The sequence below is a fragment of the Schistocerca nitens genome, chromosome 9 (assembly GCF_023898315.1).
Source record: "Schistocerca nitens isolate TAMUIC-IGC-003100 chromosome 9, iqSchNite1.1, whole genome shotgun sequence".
Lineage (NCBI taxonomy): Eukaryota > Metazoa > Arthropoda > Insecta > Orthoptera > Acrididae > Schistocerca > Schistocerca nitens.
In genome coordinates, this window is record NC_064622.1 from 205,661,488 (window position 1) to 205,688,687 (window position 27,200).

General features: G+C 38.1%; 1 protein-coding gene across 3 annotated transcripts in view; it reads left to right on the forward strand.

Annotated features, from left to right (window-relative positions):
- Positions 1-2,093: 2,093 nt before the first annotated feature.
- The window catches only part of LOC126203904 (protein rhomboid-like), a 129,545-nt gene continuing 104,438 nt past the window's right edge, over positions 2,094-27,200 (forward strand). The window contains exons 1-5 of one of the 3 annotated variants that reach the window (XM_049938292.1): positions 2,097-2,247; positions 2,530-2,574; positions 13,013-13,219; positions 26,130-26,318; positions 27,017-27,169. In XM_049938292.1, the coding sequence (XP_049794249.1) occupies positions 13,136-13,219; positions 26,130-26,318; positions 27,017-27,169 (426 nt within the window). In that variant the 5' untranslated portion in view covers positions 2,097-2,247; positions 2,530-2,574; positions 13,013-13,135. Of the gene's footprint in view, positions 2,248-2,529; positions 2,575-13,012; positions 13,220-26,129; positions 26,319-27,016; positions 27,170-27,200 lie in introns of all 3 variants that reach the window. The other 2 variants (XM_049938291.1, XM_049938293.1) reach the window with 2 other exon arrangements.

Genomic DNA, 27,200 nt, shown 5'->3' on the forward strand with positions numbered 1-27,200 from the left:
AAAACATTTTTTTATTCGCTGCTTACTCCAAAGGTGGACATGAATACTCTAGCTAATAGCATAAAAAAGGCATTGTTAGCAGGTCTGCATTCTTACAGCATTCTGACAAATGCTATTCTTTACTCATTAACTATCAGAGCAGTTTGTTGGTGTATCACATATGCTGACTAGGGATGGTGTACATTTGCTCTGTTAGTATTCTTTTGTTTTCTGCATGACAGCAGTAAGCATTGTCATTGTCTTTTGCAGAATGACTCTGTAAGTTTTGGTAGCTAAATACACAGTTGCATTGAAAGAGTCAGTCAGTGATCAGTTTCATAGTGTACAGTCAGAGAACTTGGGACATCTACTTAATGAGAGCAGTGACAGTTTTGTAGTAGTTTGAATTTAATCAAGATTTACTGGTTCAATGGTGTGAATGGTATTGAGGAGCACAAAGTATTGTGATTTATCATGCAGAGACACAGTTACTGAGATGACTTGAGATTTCATTGAGGCATTTGTATGTAACAGAAATAGACTTTTTATATTTTTCAGTAATTTTTATATTTCTAGTAATTTAACATGGTATTTTCCTCTGAATTTAAGGAAGATGAAGCATTATTAAGCACAAATATGATTAGTAGATGTAAGCCTTTGTACTAGTTAATTGTTCAATGCCTAGATTTGATAATCTCTAACAGGTTTTCAGTAGATAGAGTTATAAGACACATTAATAATAAGCCAGCAGCTGTAGATAAAAAGCAGCAGTAACAAATAAATGAGAGCTATTTAGTGTAACTGAGAACGGTGCAAATTAAATACTTGTGTTCTTCACATATAAGTCTTTTTCTTCTTCTGACTATCTTCGTTTGCTTTAATTATTGTATTAGATTCATTAACTAGCATGTTTTGTATGACTTACTTATAATTATGACCACATAGTGAAGTTATTGTACATGAATTCATAATTCCTTATTTGAAATACCTAATACATATTGTAAGGTCAGTACTCACTGTTAATAACACATCTGATTTTTACTGTATACTTTAAAACTGAATGTATGTAACTTGAATTTTCCTGTGAAATACCAATTTCTATTTTAAAACCCCTCTGCATAATTGCTAATAACAATAAAATTTATATCAGATCAAACAAAGCATACATAACCACAAATATTGCTCATCAGTTTTGTGATAGTCGACTATGATAGGGTCTATGACACATAAAGGATATATGAATACTTAAATGACAAATAATGAAGGTTGATAAAAAATATTTTACAACCAAATGGCCAATACTTGTAATAGATAATATTAAATACTTTCACTGTCTGTGCTAAAAACTTCATTCATTATGGATAGCAGGGTCGCTTCAGTAAAATGGAAGTTAAATAGGGTATGAATGACAATGCTCAGGTCACCATTATCATAGAATTAAATATAATTTCCAAAATTCAGGTACATACAAGTGCTGTGAAAATGTAAATCAGGCATTTTCTCATAAATACCAAAAAGAACTAAATACTTTGGATAATATTTTTTTGGCCCTAATATCTGTACTATGTGTCAACAGACTTGTTAGTTAGATATTATGTACTTGTTTAAATACTATCTTGCATATATATTGTAAATACTTCAAACTACTGAATTATATAAGTTTTTCATTTAAAGCAACACTCATTCATATCTGTATTACAAGTTAATTAATGTAGTACAATGTACTAAAAGCAACACTTATTCATATCTGTATTACAAGTTAATTAATGTAGTACAATGTTTGTAGGAAAAATGTACTACAATAGGGAAATCATTTTATTGTAAATAGAAAATATATGTCTTCTAATGTATCTAGCATTACTTGGTTAATTCATATTGTGTACAATATGAAAGAAATACTTTATTCCAAATACTTCACTCTCTCATTAAAGTGTACTTCTGTATGTGTTTTCCATCTTTTCTACTTTCTTTCTGCAAAGCATGATACGTGTTGACATTTTTATATCTTGCTAATACTCAGTTTCAAGTGAACACACCCATATTTGTTAACCTAAGTGTATCTCACAGCTTATCACTCTACTGATATGATTTACTTTGACAAGCAACTTACCAGGAATTACAAAAAACCAAGATTACAGCATTCCTGTGTATGCCTGTGGTCACTAGTTTTCTGTGTGTACATGCATGGGCAGCTGTTGTGAACACGTGTTTTTTGTTATTTTGTGTAACATTGACTTGTGCTGTAATATTGGATATCACTTATAGAAGGTGAGATTCATTACTGTCTGGAATATTATAGGAGAAGAGGTCATTTTGCTTATAGTAATTTAAATTTTATAAAGCAGTTATTAATCATTTGAGAACATACCACAATCTGTATCTATCTATAATGAGGTAGGCCTTTATCTGCATACAGAAAGTCATTTATTTTAAGAGATTATTTGAACTGACTATATCATATGCCTGTAAAAATGTTTATAAATTGTATAGATGCATCCATAAATTGGAATAAGAAACATTTCATAAAATTGTGCGTGTTTACTATTACAGATACCACCAATATACAAATTCGCTTCCACAAATGAGAATTATATGGTAATTGATTAACTGATTTTTATTTGGCACCATCTGATTGTGTTATATAGAGTACAGACTGTCTACATAGGACAAGCTAATTCAGTCTTTAAATATTTAGCTTACATATTACACAATATAAAATTGGGAAATATGATGGTAGTGTTGCACAAATTTTTCTCTTGATTTATTTTTAGGTCTAAACATGCATACATTACATATGGTTCATTATAAAATTCTTTTTCCTTTAAATAATCCTTAAGAAGTTTCTGGAATTTGTTTTCATTCATACTGTCCTGTACACTTTTAAGAAGATACTTCACCACTCGTATACGTACTATCATGGGTGTTTTTGAAATCCCTGTCTCTGTGGTGCACTTCTCAGCTGATCTGTTTTTCTTCTATCATATGTATGAGCATCTTCATTTTTTATATTTATCTATTGTCTTTGAATATTGAAATTGTTGTTCTGTATGTAAACATGGATGGGAATGCCAATATTTTTATATTATGGAAGGCACGTCTGCATGATACTTTTTTTCATTCAGGGTGGTCCTGATGGCCTTTTTTAAAGTATAAAAGTAATTTTGGTATTATTGCTTTTGGAGTTTCCCAAAACTGTAATTCTGTACTATGGTTTACAAAGTGCTCAGTACACTGCACATAAAAGTTGTTTGTTGGCATAAAGTGCAAGCTGCATCATAAAAACCATGGTTTCCTTTATGAAATGTTTATTTTATAATAACAAATGGTGGTGGTAGCACTGACACTATTTGGAAAAGATTATCAACTCATAAAGCTCTATTCATTTTAAATGACATGATAATCAATGCGTCTCATATGTCAACTGGTTTTTACGTAACATTGTGCACTTGCTGACATACTTAATAAATTGGTTTGGTCTGCATTTCATACATCATGTTAAAATACATATTATGAAGTGGAACGCTTCATTTGAAGAACAAGTATGACATGTTTACAATGTGTATCTGATTATTTGCTGACCATATACAGGTATGTAACTGATTAGATATTGAATTCTGTTCTGCTTAATAGCCTGTCAGTGGCCTGTAAGAAATTATGCGTCAAAATATGACTGCTGTTTGTCATACACTTTTTTCCCCAATGAAACTGTTTGTAAGTTGTATCATTGAGCACTTCCTGACTTCACAGCAAATGTTAAATATAACAGATGACACTGAAGACATTTTTACTTGTAGTTCAGTATAGCTGAATATTAGTGTTAGGTAAAAACTATCATGTATCACAGATAACAATTTCATCATAGTACAAATGTATTGTTGCTAATGTTCCTAACTATATGTGCCTACCTTGTGTTCATTTGTTCATTATTTCATGCATTAATTACGTTCCTCACATCACATCATGAAAATGAATGTTCAGGGATGTGGCAAAAGTCAGGGTATACAGAGTGTCCATAAAATCCCTTTACAATTTCAAAATTTTATTACAATGGCATTTGTTGAAATATTTTACCAACATTTCTTTTATTGTAATCAGTGGTTACATAAGTTTTTTGACAGTGTTTAATAGACCTCTATATCGGCACCTTTAGTTCCACGAAGCACATCAAGATGGCACTCAATTTCTTGCCATGTTCGCTGTAGCACAGCATTATCAATGGTAGCAACGGCATGGCAAACCCTTTGCTTCAAGTCAGCAATGTCCCATATCTGCATTTGATACATGATATCTTTTACATACCCCCATAAAAAATCTCAAAGGGAGTGATATCTGATGAACATGGTGGCCAAGAAATTGGCTCATCCCCCTCAATCCATCCGCCTGAAAATGTTTAATTGAGGAACTGATGAAGGTGCAGTCTCCAATGTGATGGTGCACCATCTTGCTGGAAAATGACATTTGGTTGTAAGTCAATCAATTGTGGTGCTACATATTTGGTCAGAAGGTCAAGGTAAACATCTGCAGTAATTATTGACTCGTTGAAGAAATATGGTCCAATTATTTGGTCGTACATGATTCCACACCACACATTCACTTTTGGACTATCCTGGTGAAGCTCCTTAGTTGCATGGAGGTGTTAAGATCCCCAGATTCTCAGATTGTGTCTGTTTAATGTCCCAGAAACATGAAAAGTTGCCTCATCACTGAAACAAACTTGCTTGAGGAATGCTTCATCCTCCGAAAGGCGTACCTGCATGCTGAGTGCAAACTCTGTCAATTTTGGCTTGTCATTTGGCTCAAGTGTCTGTAACAGTTGCACTTTGTAAGTGTCCAACCATAAGTTCTTGTGGAGGACCTTATGCACAGTTGAACATGGTAGTCGCAACTGTCTGGCAGCAGTGCGGATGGACTTCATAGGTGAACTTGTGAAGATGTTTAAAACACAATTGATGTTTTCCTCAAATGGTCTTGGTCACCTGCTCCTCCCTTTATCCAACACTGTCCCTGTTTCCACAAATTTTTTGTGTCATGCATAGATTGAAGGGTACAATGGTGGATCTCTTCCATACTTTGTTCTGGAGGTTGAGTCTGAACATCCGATTTTGTCTCAGTAAACTAGGACACACATTGTACCTTCTCTTGAGGAGTTTCCATTTTATACAGGTTCAGCTCCTTCCATCTAAAGAGAACCTGAAACACAAAATTTAATATATATACAAACTTTAATAAACAGTGATTACAATAAAAGAAATTTTGTTAAAATATTTCAACAACTGCTGTTCTAATAAAATTTTGAAGTTGTAAAGGGACTTTATGGACACCCTGTATATTAACAAAGAAATGTAAGAATAGCACTATCCCATTAAGGTAGCAGAATATTATAGTTACAGATAGCAGCAAATTGATAGACGTATACAAATCAGCCTAGAACACCCACAACTTTTATACCCGTTTTGGGCAATGAGTTCCTTCATATAATGAAAACCTCCTCTAAAGTATGTCACTAAAGAAGTAAACAAAAAATAAATGAAAGTGAGGAAAAGCAACCACTTCCCTGTAACTGATTATTTGTAGAACATTTAACAGCCCAGTGATGTTACTAGCTTTTGAGCTACTACACTTCTTCTACTTTAACTATACACTCCCTTGCACACAACCACACAAACATACAAAACTGCCAACTAGTGGCAACATTTTTGGGTGTTGCACTGTATATCACTGACTGCAAGCAATTACTCTGCATGCTGTGCAACCCAATATGTTCATTCCTCTTGCAGCAAACATAATACATGGTTCAACAGCTGTGTCAGGCCCACAATGAACTGTGGCAGAACACATGTTAAAATGATTGGCCACCAGATGTAATGATTATTCCTTAAAAAGACAGCAAACATTGTCATGCCGATCATGAGCTGCAACAGAAATAATGATGCAATGTAATTGATTATTACATTGACACAGTGGCTGCAAATGCTGTACCAACTAATACAACATTTGAATAAAAATGCAGCAGAATTACTTTGGAAAACACTAAATGCACCATCAACAGACTTTAATTTCCAACAAACAACCCTCAAGAAGATTACAAAATTCATTAGGCCACTAAAAAGTGGATATGATGATGTTTCTAGCAGAGTAACTGTACTACCCTGAAAGCAGCTGCTGCCACCTCAGTTATTTGAGGGCTAGTCATAATTTTAATTATCATCTCTTAAAAATAAAGCTGTAATCAAGGAATCTGGTGATGACATTAGTCCTTCTCTCCTTATTCAGCGTTTGGTGTGACACATCTTTACTAATAATGGATAACTTGGCAGATTACTTGATTGCAGAAGTCTGCATTTTGATTGTTCAGAAAATGTTCCATCTTGAAAATCATCTAACATTATCCTGAAAGTGTCACCCATGCAATGGTTTCTTTGCCCAAGTAATGATAAAGAAGTCATTTGGCGGCATACCAGAGAATACAGGTTGTGAGCCAAAATTTGATAGCTGAAAGAAGTAGCATGTGCGATTGTTCTGTGAAGATTGAGGTGGGGCAATGTCTGAAGGAAGAATATCGCCTTGGACAGCTTTCTGCAATGCTGTGTCTTGACAACCTTCAGTAACCTCTTCAGGACATTTTGCTAGTAAGAATTTATTACTGTTTGCCCTTTATAAGCATAAACTGTTTGCACCACACCGTGAGAGTCCCAAAAAACACTCAGCATCACATTATCTGATGATCATTGGATCTTCACCTTTCCTCATAGAACATTATCCTTTCGTTGATTATTCAATCTTTTTCTCATGGTCACCTCCCCCTAGGCAGTCCCCTCCCAGAGATCCAAGTTGGAGACCATTCTGGAATCTTTTGCCAATGGAGACATCATCATGCCACTTTCTCAGTTACAGGGCACATGTCCTGTGGATACACATTATGTGTCTTTAATGCTGTGGTTTCCATTGCCTTCTGCATAGTTATGCTGTTGATCATTGCAGATTATTCCGCTTTTAGGGACAATTTCCCACCCCAAGGGCAAGAGAGTGCCCTGAGCCTATGCCTGCTACTCTGCCCTCTTTGACAAGGCCACTGACAGAATGAGGGTGACTTATTATGCTGGAAGTCTATGGCCACCAAATGCTGACTATTAATCAAAATTTAAGTAGTGGCAGGTTTCAAACCTGGGACTGCCTACATTTTGATTACGGATCGAAGACGCTACCACTAGACCATGGGCGCTTAAGTTTGAAAACTTATCCATGACCAATTTTCACTTTTTTTGTTGTTGCTTGGCTTGTGATACTCTGGTCCTTGAGTGCCATCTAGCCACTGTGTCATAGAAAGTTGCAAAGAAAATGAGTTACAGCATTATACGCCACTTCATCAATGGGCTGCACCACTTTGTTTTGTATCCTCTAACAGCATTCTATGATAGTTTGTGGATTTCAGTGTGTACCAGGACTGCAGACATGTATCTACAAATAAACAAAAAACATAATTATGTAATAGCATTTTTCTGAGTTGATAATTAAAACAACATAATAACTCCTTGTACCAGATAGGTGCTGTTTATCTGCTATTGGTAGCTCAATATTTATTTACTTATAATTATATATTTTAAAGAAAATGTTTATCTACATCTGTAAATACTAAGTCCTATTTACAGTACATAACTACTTGTCATGCAGCTCTACAATGAACTACATTCCATGTAGCTAATAGAGCTTTTCAGTTCTTGGATATAGATGTACAGGCAATTTGTAGAAAATGTGAATATGAGATCATCATCATCATCATCATCATCACATCATCATGATCATCGTCATCAGGCACAGCCACAGACAGGGTCTGCTTGGAACACAAGCCTCTCCTTGCACCACCTCTCTGTTGATACTCCAGCCCAGTCCTCTCCCTCACCTTTTAGCCACCTGCCCCTTGGCTTTCCTCTTGGTCTTTTGCCCTCTGTCCTCATCACAGGCGTCTTACTATGCATCTGCTTATCATCCATTCTTTTCATACATCTATGCCATTCTTATCTTTTATCACCCATCTTCCTTTGTAGCGGATCTTCATGTAATATCTCCCTAACCATTTTATTTCTCTTCTTTTTCAGTTTTGTTACACCTATCCAAAGTTTTCAGGAACTTCATTTCATTTGCTCCCATTTTACTTTTGCTGTGAAATGAGGCTGTTTTGGCCCCTGTGAAGAGACTGGTGACCTTTGTATGGGACTATATTATAGAAGTCTGTGTCTTGGTCACATGTTAATTTGTTAAAATTGATGACTGGTTTTGGCTTTTCAACCATTGTTAAATTTAAAAATGAGTAAATATAAACAAAAAAGGGATCAATAGATTTAAGAAACAAGAAAATGGGCATTAAATGTGAAAATAAAAAAAGTTACATGAAAATTACAGGACCAATATACAGAAGTGTAGTCAGTATGTAAAGGAACAAGAGCAGGGATCACATATTTATAGATTAAATCAGTTTTGCAATAATTGCCTCCCACTCCACTAAACTGCAGCCCCAGCATAGCATGAACTGTGGTCACTTGCCAGTCACACAGCTGTAGAGCAATACAGCACACTCCCTCTGGCTGTTAAGTGTTCAGCACAAGCTATAGCCGCTTACCGGCTGCCCAACTCCAGCACCATTCCAGCATGAGCTACATTGTCTGTATGACCTGTTTCACATTTTGCAATGCAAGAACACTACAAATCACCCTCTCCCACACAACATTCGTGCAAAGCACCCTTTGCAACGTAATATTGCTATGAAGCACACACTGTTGCACAACACTGGTACAAAGCACCATCTGCCGCACAACACTGGAGGATGTACACTCTGCCACACAACTCCAATACGAAGCAGCCTCAACCACACAACCCTCTGCCATACGACATCAATACAAAACAACTTCTGGCATGTAACATTCATACAAAACACCCTTTGCCATTCACTCTCTGATGGCAACAGCATATGTTTCACAGTGGCAGGGGACTTCCTTTTTTCTTGCTGTGAAAACCAGCTCACACTTCTTTGCATTAAATTTTAGGCCATACACTTTCACAACTTCTTCTCAAACATTTAATTGTTTCTGTATTTCCTCCTGGCATTCTCCGCACGATCTAATCATCAGCAGACAACATTTCTGTCATCCTGTCTTTCTTGCCACTTGTGTCATAGTATAATCCATCACCAGTGCAAAAGTAACAGAGCTACTGCACTTCCTCATTTCAAACTGTTTCTCTAGATACAGTGTCATAAGCTTTCCCTAAACCCAAAAAGACCATCACAGATTTCTCCCACACTGTAATGGTGTTCCTGCAGCTATATCACTGGTATGCCTAGTGATGTACATTTTTAATTTTCTTTTAAACTGGTAGGATTTACCAATTTCTTGCTTTATGTTAGATGTAAGCTGTTGAGTAGCTTCCCATCAAAGTACAAAACTGTATCCTGAATCTCAAACTTTGCCTCATTATCTGGCATTCAGAATAAAGTTATACACTCTGATATGAAGATATTCAACAAGTTACTGCCTAACTTAAAGCAAGAAATTGGGAATGGGAATTCCTATCAGTTTGAAAGAAAATTAAAAACATTCTTATTAGCTATTTTTCCTACAAATCATCTGAACATCTAAATTCAAGGATTTAAAAGTTATGTTAATTACATGGAAAGTAGCAATGTTCATTGCAAAGGTGCACAGAAATAATAAATGTAAATATAACCCAGTATTTACTGATGTAAGTAAATATTTTCTTTGAAAAATAGCGTTGTAATCAATGAATATGAAGCTACTAATAGCAGATAAACTATATAGCATAACTGAGGAAGCAGCAGGTGCGTGTTTCTTTCTTTTTTTTTTTCTTTCAAAGAAGCGACTTATTTCTAAATTACATGATTAAGATTTAACTGGAACAGGCACGAATAGCATTAAGTAGTGTGGTGATAGTTCATTAGTAATACTAATAACATAGTATACTCATTAAGTATCCATGATTTCCTTGTCTTCTGTTAACATACACCTTTAATTATTGTGCATCCTTGAAGATTCTTCTTTTTGATGGAATCTATGGAACATGGTGAATGAAGGAATATAAAACTATTGTACTGACTTGACAACACTATCCTTAAGCTATCTTTGCAATTGATCAATGACCTGGGACATATCTCGTGACAGACTTAAATGTGCTCTTGTAGCATCCATCTACAAAACTGGAGGTAGACAAACCACCTCTAATTACAGGCCCAATTCATTCATTCATTCATTATGACAAATGAAACTAGTCACCACCAATAGAAATAAAAGAAACTGTGATTTAAATTGCTACTTATTATGTAAATTGAAGGTGGATGGGGAGAAAGGGAAGGAAAGGGAAGGAACTAATGGTATCAGCTGTGTTGGGACTCTATGCAGAATCAACAGCAACGACTGAAAATATGTGCCAGACTAGGACTTGAATCTAGGATCTTCTGCTCTCTAGACAGTTGCATTAACCACTGCACCAGACATACACAGTATTTATCGCAAATGAGTGGACTCTCTCGGCATGCTACCCGAATGACTCACATTTCCATCTAGTGCCACCTATCTGCAGTCGCCATCCATGTTCTTTTTGCTCACTAATTTTAGATTCCCACTGGAGGTCTAACATAAATGTGGATCCGTACTGAAGGTTTTGGATTCATTGCCTATTAAGGTGAATCAATTATGTGAATGTGTGGTGTCCATTCTTTCAAAAGAACAGACACCATGCATTCATATAACTGATTCATCTTGATGAAAAATATCTGAAACAACAGACACCACACATTCATATAATTGATTCTTTTCTATGTGACATGACCAAAAGAATGATACCATGCATTCATATCTGATTCACCTTAATGGCCAACGAATCCAGAACCTTCAGTGTTGTTGCACATTTATAACCGACCCCCAACGAGAATCTAAAACTAGCAAGCATGGATGACATGGGCAGGGACTGTGGATATGGGATCTAGAAGGGAATGTGAGTTGGCCAGGGAGCATGCTGAGATAGTCCATGTATTTGCAATGAACAATGTGTGTTGGCGGCACTGTGGTTAATGCAACTACCTAGTAAGCAGGACATCCTGGGTTTGAGTCCCAGTCTGGCACACATTTTCACTCATTGCTGCTGATTCCACATAAAATCCCGATGCTGCTGATTTCATTAGTTCCTTTGCTTTCCTTTCCTTTCCTCCCTCCCCCTCTCCACCTTCAATTTACATAATATGCACCACAGCTGCAGATTTTGCAAGATGTCTGTTCTTTTGGACATGCCTGAAAGAACATACACCATGCATTTGTATAAACTGTTACTGTTTATTCTTGCAATACAAAGTAATTTTCATATAGACTTTGTCTCCTAGTCTAAGGTATGGTGTAATTTTATGTGCTCTGGTGAAAAGGCATTCAGCAAATATTCCATAAAGCAAGGACTTGAAAATCCCCACCAATTCAAAAGAAAATTTAAAAATTCTGTACAGTAAATAAATAAGGAAGATTAGAATTTAACAACTCATTAATGTCATTAGGATGGATGAGGGTGGGAGGAGAGGGTCATGTTGTTTTCAAAGGAATCATTGCAGCATTTGCCATAAATGAATTAAATAAACCAAAGAAAACATGATACCTGAATTGCCAAAAGGGGATTTGAACTACCATGCTTCTGAATGCCAGTCCAGTGTTTTATTTGTGCATCACTTCACTCCATAACTCATTAACCAATCCTATAAAATATCTGGTTATCTAGATTCAAGCACTGAAGTAGCTGTTAGCTACATGGGAAGTAGCAGTCTTAATTGTAAACCTGTTGTACAAGTACTAATATAAACAAGCCTATTTTGTCACCTAATGTAGGTAATTGTCTTCTCTGACAGGTGCCAATATAATCAAATAAATACTAACAAAAATAGTCAGTTTCTGAAAACCTAATGTAATTGGATAGACAAAAAAATCTACTCACTAAGCAGCAGCTGGAAAACATACATATACTAGGTATTATGTATGCAAGCTTAGGTGAGCCAGTGGCTCGTTCTTCTGGCCGAATGATTGAAGAGGAAGGAGGAGTGGTGAAGAAAAATGACTGGTGAGGTTTAGGAAAATGGGCAGAGTTTGGAAAAGTCACCCAGAACCCTGGGTCAGGGGAGACTTACCAGACAGCATGAGAGGGAAAGACTGGTTTTTCCTTCTTGTCCCATTTGTTAAGTCTCTCCTGACCTGGAGTTTCTGAGTGACTTTTCTGAACTCTACCCCCTTTTCCTAAAACTCACCAGTCCTTTTCCTTCACCCCTCTTTCTTTCTCTTCAACCCTCTTGCCAGAAGAAGGAGCCATGGGCTCCAAAAGCTTGCATGTGTAATACCTTTTATATGTCTGTTTTCCTGCTGGTGCTTGGTGAGTAGGTTTTTTTTATATATCCCTTTACATTACATTTTCAAATAAATACTAGGCTGCCAATAGGTGATGAACAGCAACTATTGATATAACTACAGAAGTAGCAGCTTCTTTTCAAGCAGTGGCTTTCATTATAATACACTCGGTTTAATGTATATTGTACAAACAGTATTAAGCAGTACAGTGATACTTCATTGTTAATATAGTGTACATATTACATTTCCAAGAGTTATTTATCTTTTATTAATTTATATATTGACATGTTCCTTAAAGGTTCTTATTCTTGTTGAGACCTACAGAAAAGATGAACAAATGGTTGAATATCTTTTTGCTATTTTTGAGATTTCCATAATTTATGCAAACCATTACATAATATTAAATTGCAGAACCCCATATACTCACACAAATATTTTGTATGAAATAGCTGTGATACTAATTTTCTCTTACGTCCTATCACTTATAATGTCCTTCATTCATAACAACAAACAGATGTATTAAGTTTAGAGAAGAGCTTGTGGCTATGTTAATGAGGAAAACCATAATTGTGTACTTAAATCTTTTATACTTTAGTAATTGTTTTCAAATACATTACAGCACTCATGCACTAAATGTTTCTTTGCAGAGATTTGACATGGAATCATATCACAGGAAAACTGCATGACACAGAAAGTCAAACTGCTTTATGTTTATATGATTACCCTTCCAAAATTTTAAATATAAAATTTAGGGCAGAAGCAAAAAAAGAATGTCAGAATCTGTTCAGTACTCTGCAGTAGGAAGTGGAGAGGGAAGAATACGAATTTACAGACAACAATCTTCAGTTGATGTGGTATGTAAACTTTCAAATAAAGAAACACTGTATAATGCTTGTTCGCAAATTTTTCTCTAGCTTTCTTCCACGCTGCCATAAAAATCATGTAAAGCCAAAGAGGCCCATTTTTCCTCTTTTTTCTGTTACCATTACCTATCATTTCGATCTTTCTCTCATTTATGTCATTTTCATTACATATCCTTGTCGTGTTCTTGATTTAGAAATTAGCATATATCTTTCTTTATACATAAGTATTATGTATCTTGTTTTATGATGTGTTCTACATCCATGAGAATCTCCTCGGTACAAATCTATGGAGCAAAAATAAATCTAATCTAACCTAATGAGAAAATAGTAAAGCTTAAATATGATAAATGTTAGAACCGTTACGAAAAAAAAAGGCTACGCACTCATATTAATCACAGTTTAATTCAAATGTTTACATATAGCAAGCTTGTAAGAAAAAACCTACAGGTTTAATGTTACCATGTTCTCTTTGCATTTTTAATCACGTGGAGTTCTTGAATTCTCATTCTAGAATTTTCATAAATGTGTGCTTGGAACTGAAATAATAACGTTTGGGAACCTTATAAACAGCAATGGAGTTTTAAAATTAAATAAATCATGGGATCCGGCACTCAGTTTACTAACGTCTCACCAACACAATAACAACACAGGTGCAGAAGAATTAATGCATATCAAAGGGCATAATAGGCATTAGGAGCCAGATTGAGTCAAAATTGTGGGTCTCATACCACTAATACTTCATGGTGGCTGAATTCCAGGCAGTGAGCACATACATATGACCATCAACTACACCAGCTGAAGAATATGACTATGTCATTCACCAAGACACAAAATTGGAATCTCTGCAAAAACTATGTGACATTCTATAGCTGGAATACTGCCTGCAGTAGCAGTGTGAAGCAAATAGCACAGGAATGTCTGTTGCTTAAAGCCAACTCCTTATGGTGATATGTCAGACTGTTAGATCTTCTGCTACAACGGGTAATAGGGAAAATGAAGGAGCAATATTTCTTTGTAATTTTAATACAGCTTAACTCCTCTTATTGTGATGCTGATATTGGATAACTCACATGCATTTTAATGTAATTCTTGTAGTGAAATTTCCTGTCAAAGCCACTGCCAGTTTCAAAGCATTAATTGACAATATCTTTATAGATAGTTTTAAAATGAACAACATTACTGTCAGCCAAGTTATATATGGCGTTTCTGATCATTACACCTTATATTTTTACTGTTATTACTCACAGCATATTTCAGGTCACAATAGAATCCCTGGCAAACTAAGTGTATCACTGAAATATGCACTAACTTGAAGAATGTCGATACTGTAGACATAAACAGATTGGAGTGATTATGCATTTTAAAATTCCTTGATCAACATAAATTAGTTGCAGGTATTTTTCTAGATCTATCAAAAGCCTTCGATGTCCTGGACCATAACATTCTGCTCAAAAAATTAGAAAGACGAGGAGTAAGAGGTGTAGCACATAGCTGGTTGTGTTCATACCTAAAAAACTGCAGGCAGAAAGTATCACTACAGTATGAATTCAACAAAATGAATAAAACAAGAAACAACTCCTTTCTTTCTAGGGAATTACCAATAAAATATGGTGTACCACAGGGCTCAATCTTAGGTCCACTACTCTTCTTGATTTATGTGGACGACTTAGTTGAATACATGAGTCCCACAAAAACTATCCTGTTTGCCGATGACACCAGCATATTGCTCACTGGATCCAGTCCAGAAACTTTGCGGTTCACAGCAGAAAGTTCTATGAAAAGACTTTCTGAGTGGTTAACAAAAAACAAACTCATTGTAAATACTGAAAAAACTGCGTGTGTTGATTTTCATTTAATTCCTCCAAATAATCAAATGTCTATTCAAGCCCAATTAAAAAATGATCCCCTAGAAAATGTAAGTGTCACAAAATTCTTGGGTCTTTGGGATCAGCAAGACTTAAAGTGGGACACACATATAAATAACTTTTGTTGAAAACTATCATCTGTGTGCTATGGCCTAAGAATTTTAAAGGCTACAACAAGCAAAACAATAGTACTGCAGGCATACTATGCACAGTTCCACTCACTAATCAGATATGGGATCATTTTCTGGGGATACTCAACGCACAGTGTAAAGGCTTTTAGAATGCAAAAAAGAGCTTTAAAAATAATTTGTGGCCTTAAAAAGATGGAGTCCTGTAAATCCCATTTTACTGAGCTTGGTGTCCTAAATGTTCCAAGTTTATTCATTTATGAAACTATCTTGTTCACTAGGGACTACCTCCTGAAACAGGCAAACGGCTACAGAACAAAAGTGTACACAACTATAGTACCAGAAGGGAATCAAATATACATCAAAAATATCACAGAACAACCACCTATCAGAGGAGCATAATTAACATTGGTGTAATACTACACAATAAGATACCAGAGGAAATAAAAAATACTGCTCATCCAATATTTAAAGCATTTCTAATAATGCACTGTTTCTATTCTGTCAGAGAATTTCTGAATAAGTAACAAAATTAACTGTAGTAGGTACCTAATTTTAATTGCTATTACTATGTATTATTGTAACTTATCTTTGACCTGTCCAATATCAATTGTACAATTTGTGCTATATGATAAAACTGGACCAATAAAAAATCAAATCAAATCAAATCAAAGTTTTATGAAACTACTCTAAAGTTTTGGCAAAAGCAAAAAACCAAATTTTGTAGGCAATGTAGATGCAGATAATTTTGATATCAGAATCAAAATTATAATAATTTATTGCTTTATGGTCCTCTTTCATGATCTTTTGCCGAAAACACAATGAGATAAGAACTAGTAAGTTGAAAAATGATATTTTGTATACATATTTAAATATGTGAAATTACTTACAAGTATATCACTTTATGTTATGTAAACCTATTTTCTCAATGTTCTTTACACACACACAATTACTGTAAAGATTTGTAATTTCTTCTTCAATGAAAAGTAAATTTCACTTAGTGAGTCTCTGAATTCCACAGCTATTATGCAGTTTATGCTAGGCAAATCCTGTAAATCACTGTCAATATAATGTAATTGGATAGATAAAAAAGCTACTCACCAAGTGGCGGCAGAACGCAGAAGGTTATAACTAGGTAAGCTTTTGGAGCTAGTGGTTCCTTCCTCAGCGGAAGGGTTGAAGGGAAAGGAAGAGGGGTGAAGGAAAAGGACTGGAGATATCTAGGAAAAGGAACAGAGTTCGGAAAAGTCACCCAGAACTGTGGGTCATGGGAGAATTACCAGACAGGATGAGAAGGAAAGACTGAATGTTGAGGACTGCAATGGATGAGATTTGAAAACCTGAGAGCTTAAAGGTGGAAGATAAGATAATATGCAAGACAGAGATTACTGCTAAACCATCATGCACAAGTTAATAAGAGTGAAAAGCTATGTGCATTGTACGTAACAGAGGTGGGAAGGTTACAGTGAAAATTAGACAGGGAAGAAAATTGAAATATGTAAAATGGAGTGAAGAGAGGAGTAGTTATGTGAAGAAATGTTGGGAGAGAAGAAATTAAAGTAAATTAAGGTCAGGTGAGAGGCGAAACCAAGGACATGTTTTAGTGCTAGTTCTGACCTGTGGAGCTCAGAGAAATGGCTGTTTGAGGGAAGAATCCAGATGGTGTGTGTGGTGAAACAGGCACCAAGGTCATGGTTGTCATGTTGTAGAGCATGCTCTGCAGCAGGATATTGTGTGTTGACAGTATACACCTTCTGCCTGTGCCCAGTCATCCTAACTGATAATTTGGTGGTAGTCACGCCAATGTAAAAAACTGAACAATGTTTACATAACATCTGGTATATGACATGTTGTTTCACCAGACTGAATTACATTCTCTGCCAGGGTTTTGACTGCATCTTTCATGCCATGAAATGAGAAATGTCCGACCCACTATCCTTCTCACCCCTCACACAGTGGTATTCCGCCATCCGCCAAACCTACTCATCCATACCTACACAACCCCTGCTCCCAACCCATTACTTCATGGCTCATACTCCTGTAATAAACCTAGATGCAAGACCCATACATCCTCCCACCACCACCTACTCCAGTCCAGTCACAAACATCACCTATCCCATCAAAGGCAGGACTACCTGTGAAACCAGTCATGTGATCTACAAGCTAAGCTCCAACCACTGTGCTGCATTTTATGTGGGCATGACAACCAATAAGCTGTCTGTCTGTGTGAATGGCCATTGACAAACTGTGCTCAAGAAACAATTGGACTACCCTGTTGCTAAGCATGCTGCCAAACATGACATCCTTCATTTCAATTATTGCTTCACAGCCTGTGCCATATGGATTCTTCCCACCAACACCAGCTTTTCTGAATTGTGCAGATGGGAACTTTCCCTGTAATACATCCTACATTCCTGTAACCCTCCTGGCCTCAACCTTCATTAGTCATTGTCCTCACCCATCCAGCCACTTCCCTGTTCCCATTATAGCACTACACAGCCATCAAGAATTGCCCATGCTCCATAAGTCCTGGTTTACGTCCCAGAACAGATCAATGAGGACAAGCCTCCCCCGCTATCACAGTCACCACCACTGCCACATCCGGCTCGTCCGTACTGTTGGTACCACAAGATATATTTGGAGCTGAGGGCAAGAAGTGCAGGTTACCTTGCCAACACCCAAACACTGACCACAGGAACTAAGTGACGCCGAGTCCTGCAGGGAACGTCACATACATCCCCTAACATTGCACTCTGTCCACTCGTCCCCTCGGTTGAGCGGTCATTTATACATGACAGATATTTCATTGCAGTTTGTCTACCTAATTGATACTGGCACTGAGGTGTCTATCATACCTCAACCATTGGCTCCTACTGACTTTTCACCGATGAAGTCTCTCCTACGAGCTGTCTACTCATCAACGTTACAACTGTCGGTTCTGCGAAAGTGATGGTGCACCTATCCCCTTCTCTGCAGTTCCCGTGGACCTTCTACATCGCCAGCATCGACGAACCAATTCTTAGTATGGATTTTTTTGTCCCATTACAAGCTCTCCCCAAACATAGTCCAGTGTTCAGTGTGACACCACCCATCTAGCGCTCAGATACCGTGCTCCGGCACCCATTCTCCTCATTCTGTTTCTACCGCAACATGGGATTTAGTTCACGAGTGTTCCACCCTTGCGGGCAAGATTGTGACCTGCGTCACTAACGTACTTTCAGAATACGACTCAGCAGTGCACCTCCACCAGGAGAACAATGAGCTGAAACAATGCATTGCTCACACTTACGACAAGCTCACTGCGGCCTGAACCTCGCTGTTGAAACTGCAATCTGCATTACCTTCACTCAATCGAACTTCATTGCAAGGCATCAGTTCGAATACTTATCAGGTTAGTTCAAAAACATTCACTGCATGTGACTATTCACATTCAGTGACCTCCACACTGCCCAAGTGCAGTGCCTCGTGTTTCAAACAGTGTCTCTAATAACAGTCGCTCGTGCAGCATGACCACACCCACTATGCAGGCAGCCGCCCCGCTTGTTGATAAACATTCCCCCTCTCCCGTGCACCAGCCAAGCAACTCGGTGGCCATCACTGTCCCTCTCGCGATGCCAGCGTCTCTCTCACCCATGCTGGTTGCCCAAGGCAAAGTTAACAACAGACAGTCACCGCAAGCCCCACTCCGCTCCATGCTGTGTGTGCAGCCAACCTCTACAAACAAGCACACGCCGTGCTCGCGTAATAGGCATGTGACTTTCGTGCTGCCTTTTCCCACTCACGCTAACAGCTACACCTCATCCCACCTCACTTGTCCCAAACTCCATGTCAGAACATTACTCAGCCCCTTGTGCAGTTCTCAGTCTCTTCCGTCACTGACAGAACGACACACAAGATAATTATCATTGCCGGCCCTCCTATTAGACACAAGGTGAGGTGCCTCAATCCCATTAACTTGCATATGACCCGGCAGCAAGGTAACGGACTTCTGGAGGCATTCATCCTACAGCCATCGTATAGCAATTGGTCTTCACCAATTCACCTCGTCACCAAACACAACAGTTCTTTTCGAACGTGTGGTGATTATAGATGTTTGTCATGGAAAATTACCCCACGCCAAACATAAATGCACTCATATGTTATCAGGTGCCACAATCTTCAGTGTGATTGACTGCAAACGTGCTTATCACCAGATTCCTGTAGTGCCGGAAGACATTCCAAGGACTGCGATCATCACGCCACTTGGTTTGTTCCAGTACAACTTCATGCCATTTGGTTTAAAGAATGTGGCACAAACGTGGCAATGTTTCATTGACTCAATCTTACTACGATTCGAGTTCTGCTTCACATACCTGAATGACATACTCATTTTCAGCAAATCGGCTGAAGACCACGAAGATCATTTATCTCAGGTCCTCCAGACTTTGGCATCCAATGGTGTCGGGGTCAACAAAGAAAAATACCAATTGCGTCAGACTTCTGTGACATTTCTGGGATACACTGTCTCCACAGACGGAATACTGCCTCCTAAATCCCGCGTGCAGGTTGTCACATCATTGCCACCCTCAGCTATGTACAAAGAACTCAGACGTTTCCTAGGTACTATAAATTACTACCACCATCATCTACCTTCTGCCGCTGCTGTGCAGGCCTCGCTGACAGACTCACTCTCCAGCAAACAAACTTCGGGCGTTAAACCAGTCCATTGGACTGAACCCACACTAGAGGCTTTCAGGACTCTTAAAACAGCTTTAGCTCACGCAGTGGTACCCACCCACCCCGATATGTCAGCCAATTTATTCATCACTATGGACGCCAGCGACTTCGCAGTCGGGGCAGTACTACAACAGAGCAAAGGTGACACTGTTTCACCACTTCATTTCTTCTCCAAAAAACTGTCTACAGCATGGAAGAAATATTCCGCTTTTGATAGAGAGCTTCTGGCAGTGTACAAGGCCGTCAAACATTTCTTCACTGACATCAAGAGCCATCCTTTCTTCATTCTTACTGATCACAAACCACTGGTGGTCACCTTCTGCAACCCAGCAGAGGATCCCGCCCCCCACCCGCCCATTCACAGGTTTTGAAGACATTTCAGATACTAGAGATGCAGACACCCCGTCCTTAATTTTGTGCTGCAACGTACCACCGGACCGTGTTGATGACGTGTCGATTATGGTGTTAGATAATCATGTGCTTGTACTGCTCAGTGACAGCACAGACCCTACCCTCCCACAAGAGTGTGGCCTATCATGTGTTTGAGCTTTCATTTCTTTGGACAGCTCAGTATACATTCGGGGAAGGCACGTTCACAGCCACATCCTCTCCCATACCGCTACTCCCGAGTTGGCCGACACATCATTCCCACCCGCTGGTTTTCAGATTACGAGTTGGACCAGCGGCTGCCCACCGCACCTTCACACGCCGACTCAACGGTGATAGAGCTTCCGGTCGTGCGCCTGACACCGCGCACCACTCACGCTGATGCTGACACACACATGACCCCCACTCAGGGCTCGTAGGCCACACTCTGTACTGCGAGGCGGAAGGGGTGGGGGGGTGGGGGGGGGTGGGGAGGGACTATGTGGTGTCATAGATCACATCGACCTCACAAATTACAATCTTTGGAACTTTAATTGCTCTGATGAGCCGCCACTTTTAATTCAGTCTGCCTTTGTACTTCATGCAGTGTTCATATGTATCAGTCTTTATGGTAAAATATATGTGTATATAGGAAACTTGGGAACTGTTTCTTAAATATATTATGATCCATATCCAGAATCCCATACCTGTTTAATTTTTGTTGACAACCCTGCTTTCACCTGACCACCAGACCTGATCTTCCGGCCACCATACATCACTACTTCTGATTACATCTAGATTCAACTTAGCCAATTTCTTTTTTAAATTCTCTAACCTACCTACCTGATTTAGTGACCTAACATTCCATGCTCCAACTCGCAGACTGCAAGTTTTGTTTTTTCTGGTGATGACATGCTCTTGAGTAGTCCCCACCTGGAGAACCAAACTGGGAATTATTTTATTTTACCATGGGAATATTTCACCCAAGAGGATACCATCATCATTAAGCCACATGGTAGAGCTGCTTACACTTGTAACGTGTAGTAATGGCTGTAGTTTCCCTTGCTTTCAGCTGTTCACACTACCAACATAGTGAGGTCGTTATGGCTAATGTTACAAGGCCAAATCAATCAGTCATCCATACTGTTGCTGCTGCAATTATTTAAAAGGTTACTGCCCCTCTTCATGAACCAAGGGTTAGTTTGGCCTCTCCACAGACATCCATCCATTGTGCATGCATCTACAGTATGGAAATCTGTATCATGGAGGTACACAAGCAAGGTTCATAGTCACTGGGAGGTGGTATACAATATTGCTCTTAATTATATTGACTTTATTGATAAGTATATGATTGCTAAGTTCCTTAATAAACACTCCAAAAGTGTCACAGAGCAGATAGGCTGTAGAGGAGCTTTATGTGAGACAATAGATATCCTCAAGCAACACATTCCAATTATGCATGATGAAACAAATGAATCTTACTTAATCAGTAAAGAGCTAAAGAGTGTCAGTGTCTATTGAAAAATAATAATAAATAGTTTTTAATGTCTATTTTAAAACTACACTGGTGGGGTAAGTAGAATTTGTATCATATCTTTAATGCAGCTATTAACTAGATCACATTTCCTGAAAGAACAAAATATGTTAGGTGAAAGACACAAATGTGAACAATTGTAAACTGATTTTACACCTGACTGTATTTTTCAAAAGTATCTGAAAGCTACTATTTACCACAACTATCAAACGTCCTTAGCATTCAGTATTAATAATAAAATGCAGTATGATTTTCTAAACAATATATTGAGCTAACATGTAAATTTCACACTTAAGGATTATATCTAACTATTTCCTTAACACGTATAGAGTACAATATTATGTATCTTGCATGATCCAAGTGATGCCTGTGACTGTGTTGATTGCAAACTTTCAACAGAGAAAGCTCAGTACTATGCCATTAAGAGTGCATTACACTGCTGAAATCCTGTTTCACCGCCGGCCACGGTGGTCTAGCGGTTCTGGCGCTGCAGTCCGGAACCGCGGGACTGCTACGGTCACAGGTTCGAATCCTGCCTCGGGCATGGGTGTGTGTGATGTCCTTAGGTTAGTTAGGTTTAAGTAGTTCTAAGTTCTAGGGGACTTATGACCTAAGATGTTGAGTTCAATAGTGCTCAGAGCCATTTGAACTATTTGAACCTGTTTCACCAACAGCAAACAAAAAATAATTTTGGAATCTATGGACTTCAAAACTGGAGTGGCAGTCCAACAGATTGCAGTGACAATCATCATAGATTCACTTAGGTTTCTGCCCCAAGCTGCATATTATTACTGATTTGTTCTAATAATCTGCCACTTACCAGGGTCCATGAGGACAGCTTTATTACAAAACCATGAGGCCAACTTGCGCTCTGATGGTTCTGTACAAACTTTTTTTTTTTTTTTTTTTTTACTTGATTGGCCACATTGGACCAATTGACTCATTCCATGTTCACTTTCTCCTTGAAGATTGGAACAAACTTAATTATTTATATGGATAATAATAATAATAATAATAATAATAATAATAATAATAATAATAATAATTTCATGTGGCTCAGTGCCCTTGTTAAAGTCTTTCCATTGGATGTCACTTTATCAATTTGCACATCCATAACCAACATCATTTGTCCGATTGGAGAAAGAGGACCTATAACTTAATGTGAAGTTTGAACCATGTGTTGTTTCTGGTGACTTCTCACATCATTGAGAGGTGAAGGCTAGGTTAAAAAAAGACAGAAAAATTTATGGTCTGACCTAGATTCAACCCCATGACCTCTTCGTTTCTCAGCATGCACTTTACTGCTGGGCCACCAGATCCAGCATGTATATAGATAGTTCATCTATTGGTTTGAATTTGTAGCACATCCAGAGCAGGGATGGGTGGCAAGGGGGGAGCCTAGGAGGCTGCAGAGAAAGGCAGCTGCAAAGGTAACAAGTTCTTTATTGACGCATCTGCACTGCGTAATATACCATGTCAGTGGCTGGCTGCTGAATTCGGCTGGGTCAGCTGCTCACTTACCCCACAATGCAATGTGGCTGTGGTATGCCAGTGGCCTTGTTACATAAGCCAGCCATGTGGCTTGAGCACCAGCAGCATGTACTTGACAATTCTGTATTTACTACAGCCACAGGGAGTGCCCCAGCTGCATCATGGCAGAAAATGTCCACCACATTGAGGTGCCTGTCCTGTGATGGTGATAATTTGCTGGTGTGCACAGGGAGCAATCTGCTCCCATCTGGGCAGGAGTCGGCTGTGCTGCTGAAGTAGACCTAGGGTGGCCAGCTGCGCCACTGCACTACATCTGGGAGAGACTTAGCATGTAGAACTGTTGCCCTGCCATTATCTTGAACCAGTGGCTTCAGCTGGCAAGTCTATGTGGCAACCTTATCTTATGCAGCCCCAGTGTCCTGGTAGAACTGCGAGGCTGAGAATAATTTCATTACAAAATGTCGAGTACTTATTGCTGGAAGTGGCATGCTTGTTGTACACTTGTGCCACTGAAAGTCACATATCTTAAAACAGCACTGCCACTGCCAATGTGATAATCTGCCTTGGCCCTTGCTGCAATGAGTCTGTGTAGTATCGCTTAGCCTACTGTGTCAGCAAGCTAAGCTGCCTCCCAAAATTGTGTTGGCCTTACTGAATTATTGCAGTGATAACACCCTGTGCTTGGCTGCTGTCAGCAGTGCTACAATACAGCCCTGAGGTTCACACCATTATTCCCATATATGGTTGGTGCACTACAGATGAGTGAGTTCATATCAAAACATGTGACATATATGACTATATATTTTGATTGCATTGACTCAGAAGCTTAAATTACTCACATTTTTCGGATTTTTTTCTTTTATTTGTACTGTGAAACCTTGCTTCTTGTCAAATTTCATGATTCAAGATCAATGGGAAGTATCCTGTAGATTTTGATGAGAGAGTTTGTGAATATTGAAATATGTGACATAAATGGCTGTACCTTTTGACTGCACTGACTTAGAAGCTCACATTTACCCATTGGTGAGGGACCATCGATCTTAGGATGATACCTGTACTGCTTATGAGAAAAAGAGGTTTTAACAATTGGACAGACAGACAGATGGAAACAAAGTGGTACTGTAAGGGTTCTATTTTTACCAATTGAGGTACAGAACCCTGAGAGTGCAAAAGCAGTTCACATTTCTTAAACTTTTAAGCTTTGTACAAAGCGAGTTGAACAAATGTGAACAACACATCATTGATGCAGGGGGAAACATCATGCAAGAAAATAAAATTTAATGAAAATTTTGCTAATAGAAGGCACTGTAAGTGTCTTACGTAAAACAGGTCGGTACATTTGACAGATGAATCACAATATGATGGCTGTGGTTTGAGTTGCACCTTACACCATCTGTACTGTTCAAAGTGTGTGACTGTACAATTTCAGCAGTCAACATTTGTGGCACTGTTAGTTAGGTAAGCCCTTCTACCATAGCAATGTCATACCACATCAGATAGGAAAAAAAGTCCTGAGGTAAAAAACTGGACAAAAAGCAAAATCACATTGGTTTTTAATTGTCCTGGTGCCAAAAATCACATAAAAAGCAAAATTACATTAGGTTTTAATTGTCCTGGAGCCAAAATGGCATAAAGAACAAAATGACATTGCTTTTTAATTATTGTGAAACTGGCGCAAGACATGTTCAATACACCACTCACCATTTTCTGCCACAAATTGAAATCGAGAAACAGCACATTCCGTAACAGATTGGATTGTCTTGAGGATGACATTCAGAAAGAGTTGTGCAATACATGCCTTCACTTCAGCTACATTTGTAATTGGAGCACTGAACACAACATCTTTCAGATAACCTCACAGCCAGAAGTCACACGGACTAAGATCAGGTAATACTGACAAGCAGGCTGTAGGAAAATGATGACTGATGATTCTAGAATTTCCAAAATGCCTCTGCAGCAGCTGCTTCACAGGCTGTGCAATGTGCAGAATAGCGCCTCTAGCATAAAAATGATCCTACCCTGCATCCACAATGCTTAAAGGTTGGGACGACATTGGTGTGCAAAAGAACCTCATAGCATTTATCAGTGATGTTACAGGCAACATCACCTGCAGGACTCATCTCCTCAATAAAATATGGCCCTACGATAAATGATGCTGTCAACCTGCGCCACAAAATTGATGTGCATGCAGATTTTCTGTTGCTCACATTCTGCAATTCTTTGTATTGACATGTCCTTGGAGATGAAAATTGGCTTTGTCTCTTACAGCATGATCTGTTTGTCAAATTTTTGTTAATTTTTTTATCCATTACATTTCCCACTGCATCAATAATAGCCCATTCAAATTTGACACCATTCTGAGCAGCCATTATCTTTCTACAGTATTTTGAAATAGCAATTTAAATTATGGACTCCCTGTACATGTGTGTGAGTGTGTGTGTGTGTGTGTGTGTGTGTGTGTGTGTGTGTGTGTGTGTGTTTGAAATCAACAGAATAATCATTATTAACTTTAAAACAGCCTATTATAAACATGATTATTTATAGAATTAATTTCAAGAAAATTGTTTTTGCATGTTGTTGTCACTGGTGGTGTTTGTGACAAATAGTTAAAGATTAATTTACCTACCCATATCCCTCACTGACAAAGCAAAAGGCACTTTTTAAAAAATGCCTCACCAAATGGAGTAATATTTATGTGAATATAAAATACTTTCATTTGATAGAATTAAAATATCTCAGTGGATGCAGTTGATTTTAGTTAAATTTTGTATTTTACTTAATTCTCTTATTTATTTTTACAGCAATGGCGAGATGTTTTCTTTAGATATGATGAAAACAGTGATGGTAGAATATCTCTAAGTGAACTCCGAGAGCTATTGAATGATGAATTATTTATTACGGGAATTCCAGACCATGCTGTTCGGAGGCTGATGAAATCTGCTGATCATGATGAAAGTGGTTACATAGAATACAAGGAATTTATGAAAATGGTATGGGAAGGTAGAATACATTTATATTTACCAACTGTATCAGACAAATTTCTCAAATTTTTGTGGTAAGTTCTATGGGACCAAACTGCTGAGGTCATTGGTCTCTAGGCTTACACACTGCTTAATCTAACTTAAACTAACTTACGCTAAGGACAATACACATAACCATGCCCAAGGGAGGACTCGAACCTCCGACGGGGGCAGCCACGCAAACCGTGGCAAGGTGCCTTAGATCACATGGCTAACCCGCGCGGCTGTATCAGACAAAAATTGATGTTACTAATGTTTATGCATTGTGTTAGACAATAACTGGCATGCTAAAATTACTTTCTTTTCTACATTTTTTTTGAAATCTCTCTTTCCTGCTGCCTGATATTTTTAATCTTCAGGTTAAATATTAACAAGTTACTTCCTCTCCACATTACCATACCATATAATTGAATATTTATAGTCAGCATAATGTATGAAATAGCAATGATATCTAATTCTCTTGAATATACATCTAGATTTTACACTGTACCAAATATAACTTTTGTCCTTCCCTATTCTGCCTTTAAGTCTCTCTCTCTCTCTCTCTCTCTCTCTCTCTCTCTCTCTCTCTCTTTCTCTCTCTCACTCACTCTCTCTCTATACAAAATATGTATAGCAAATTTTGATGAATTTTAGTTGTCTGGCACTGTTTCATATCAATGTTCCAGGTGAAATCTTCTCAGTTCCAAAGCCTGTTGAAATTTTATGTGGCCCGCTATGTTGATACCGTTGTTCCTAAGGGAGCAATGGAGGGTGCTTATGAAGAGGAATATACCTGTAAAACTTTCATAAATAGTATAGCAATCATAAGTGTAATTGAGGTAAAAAGAAGTTTTATTTGTATTTAGCATA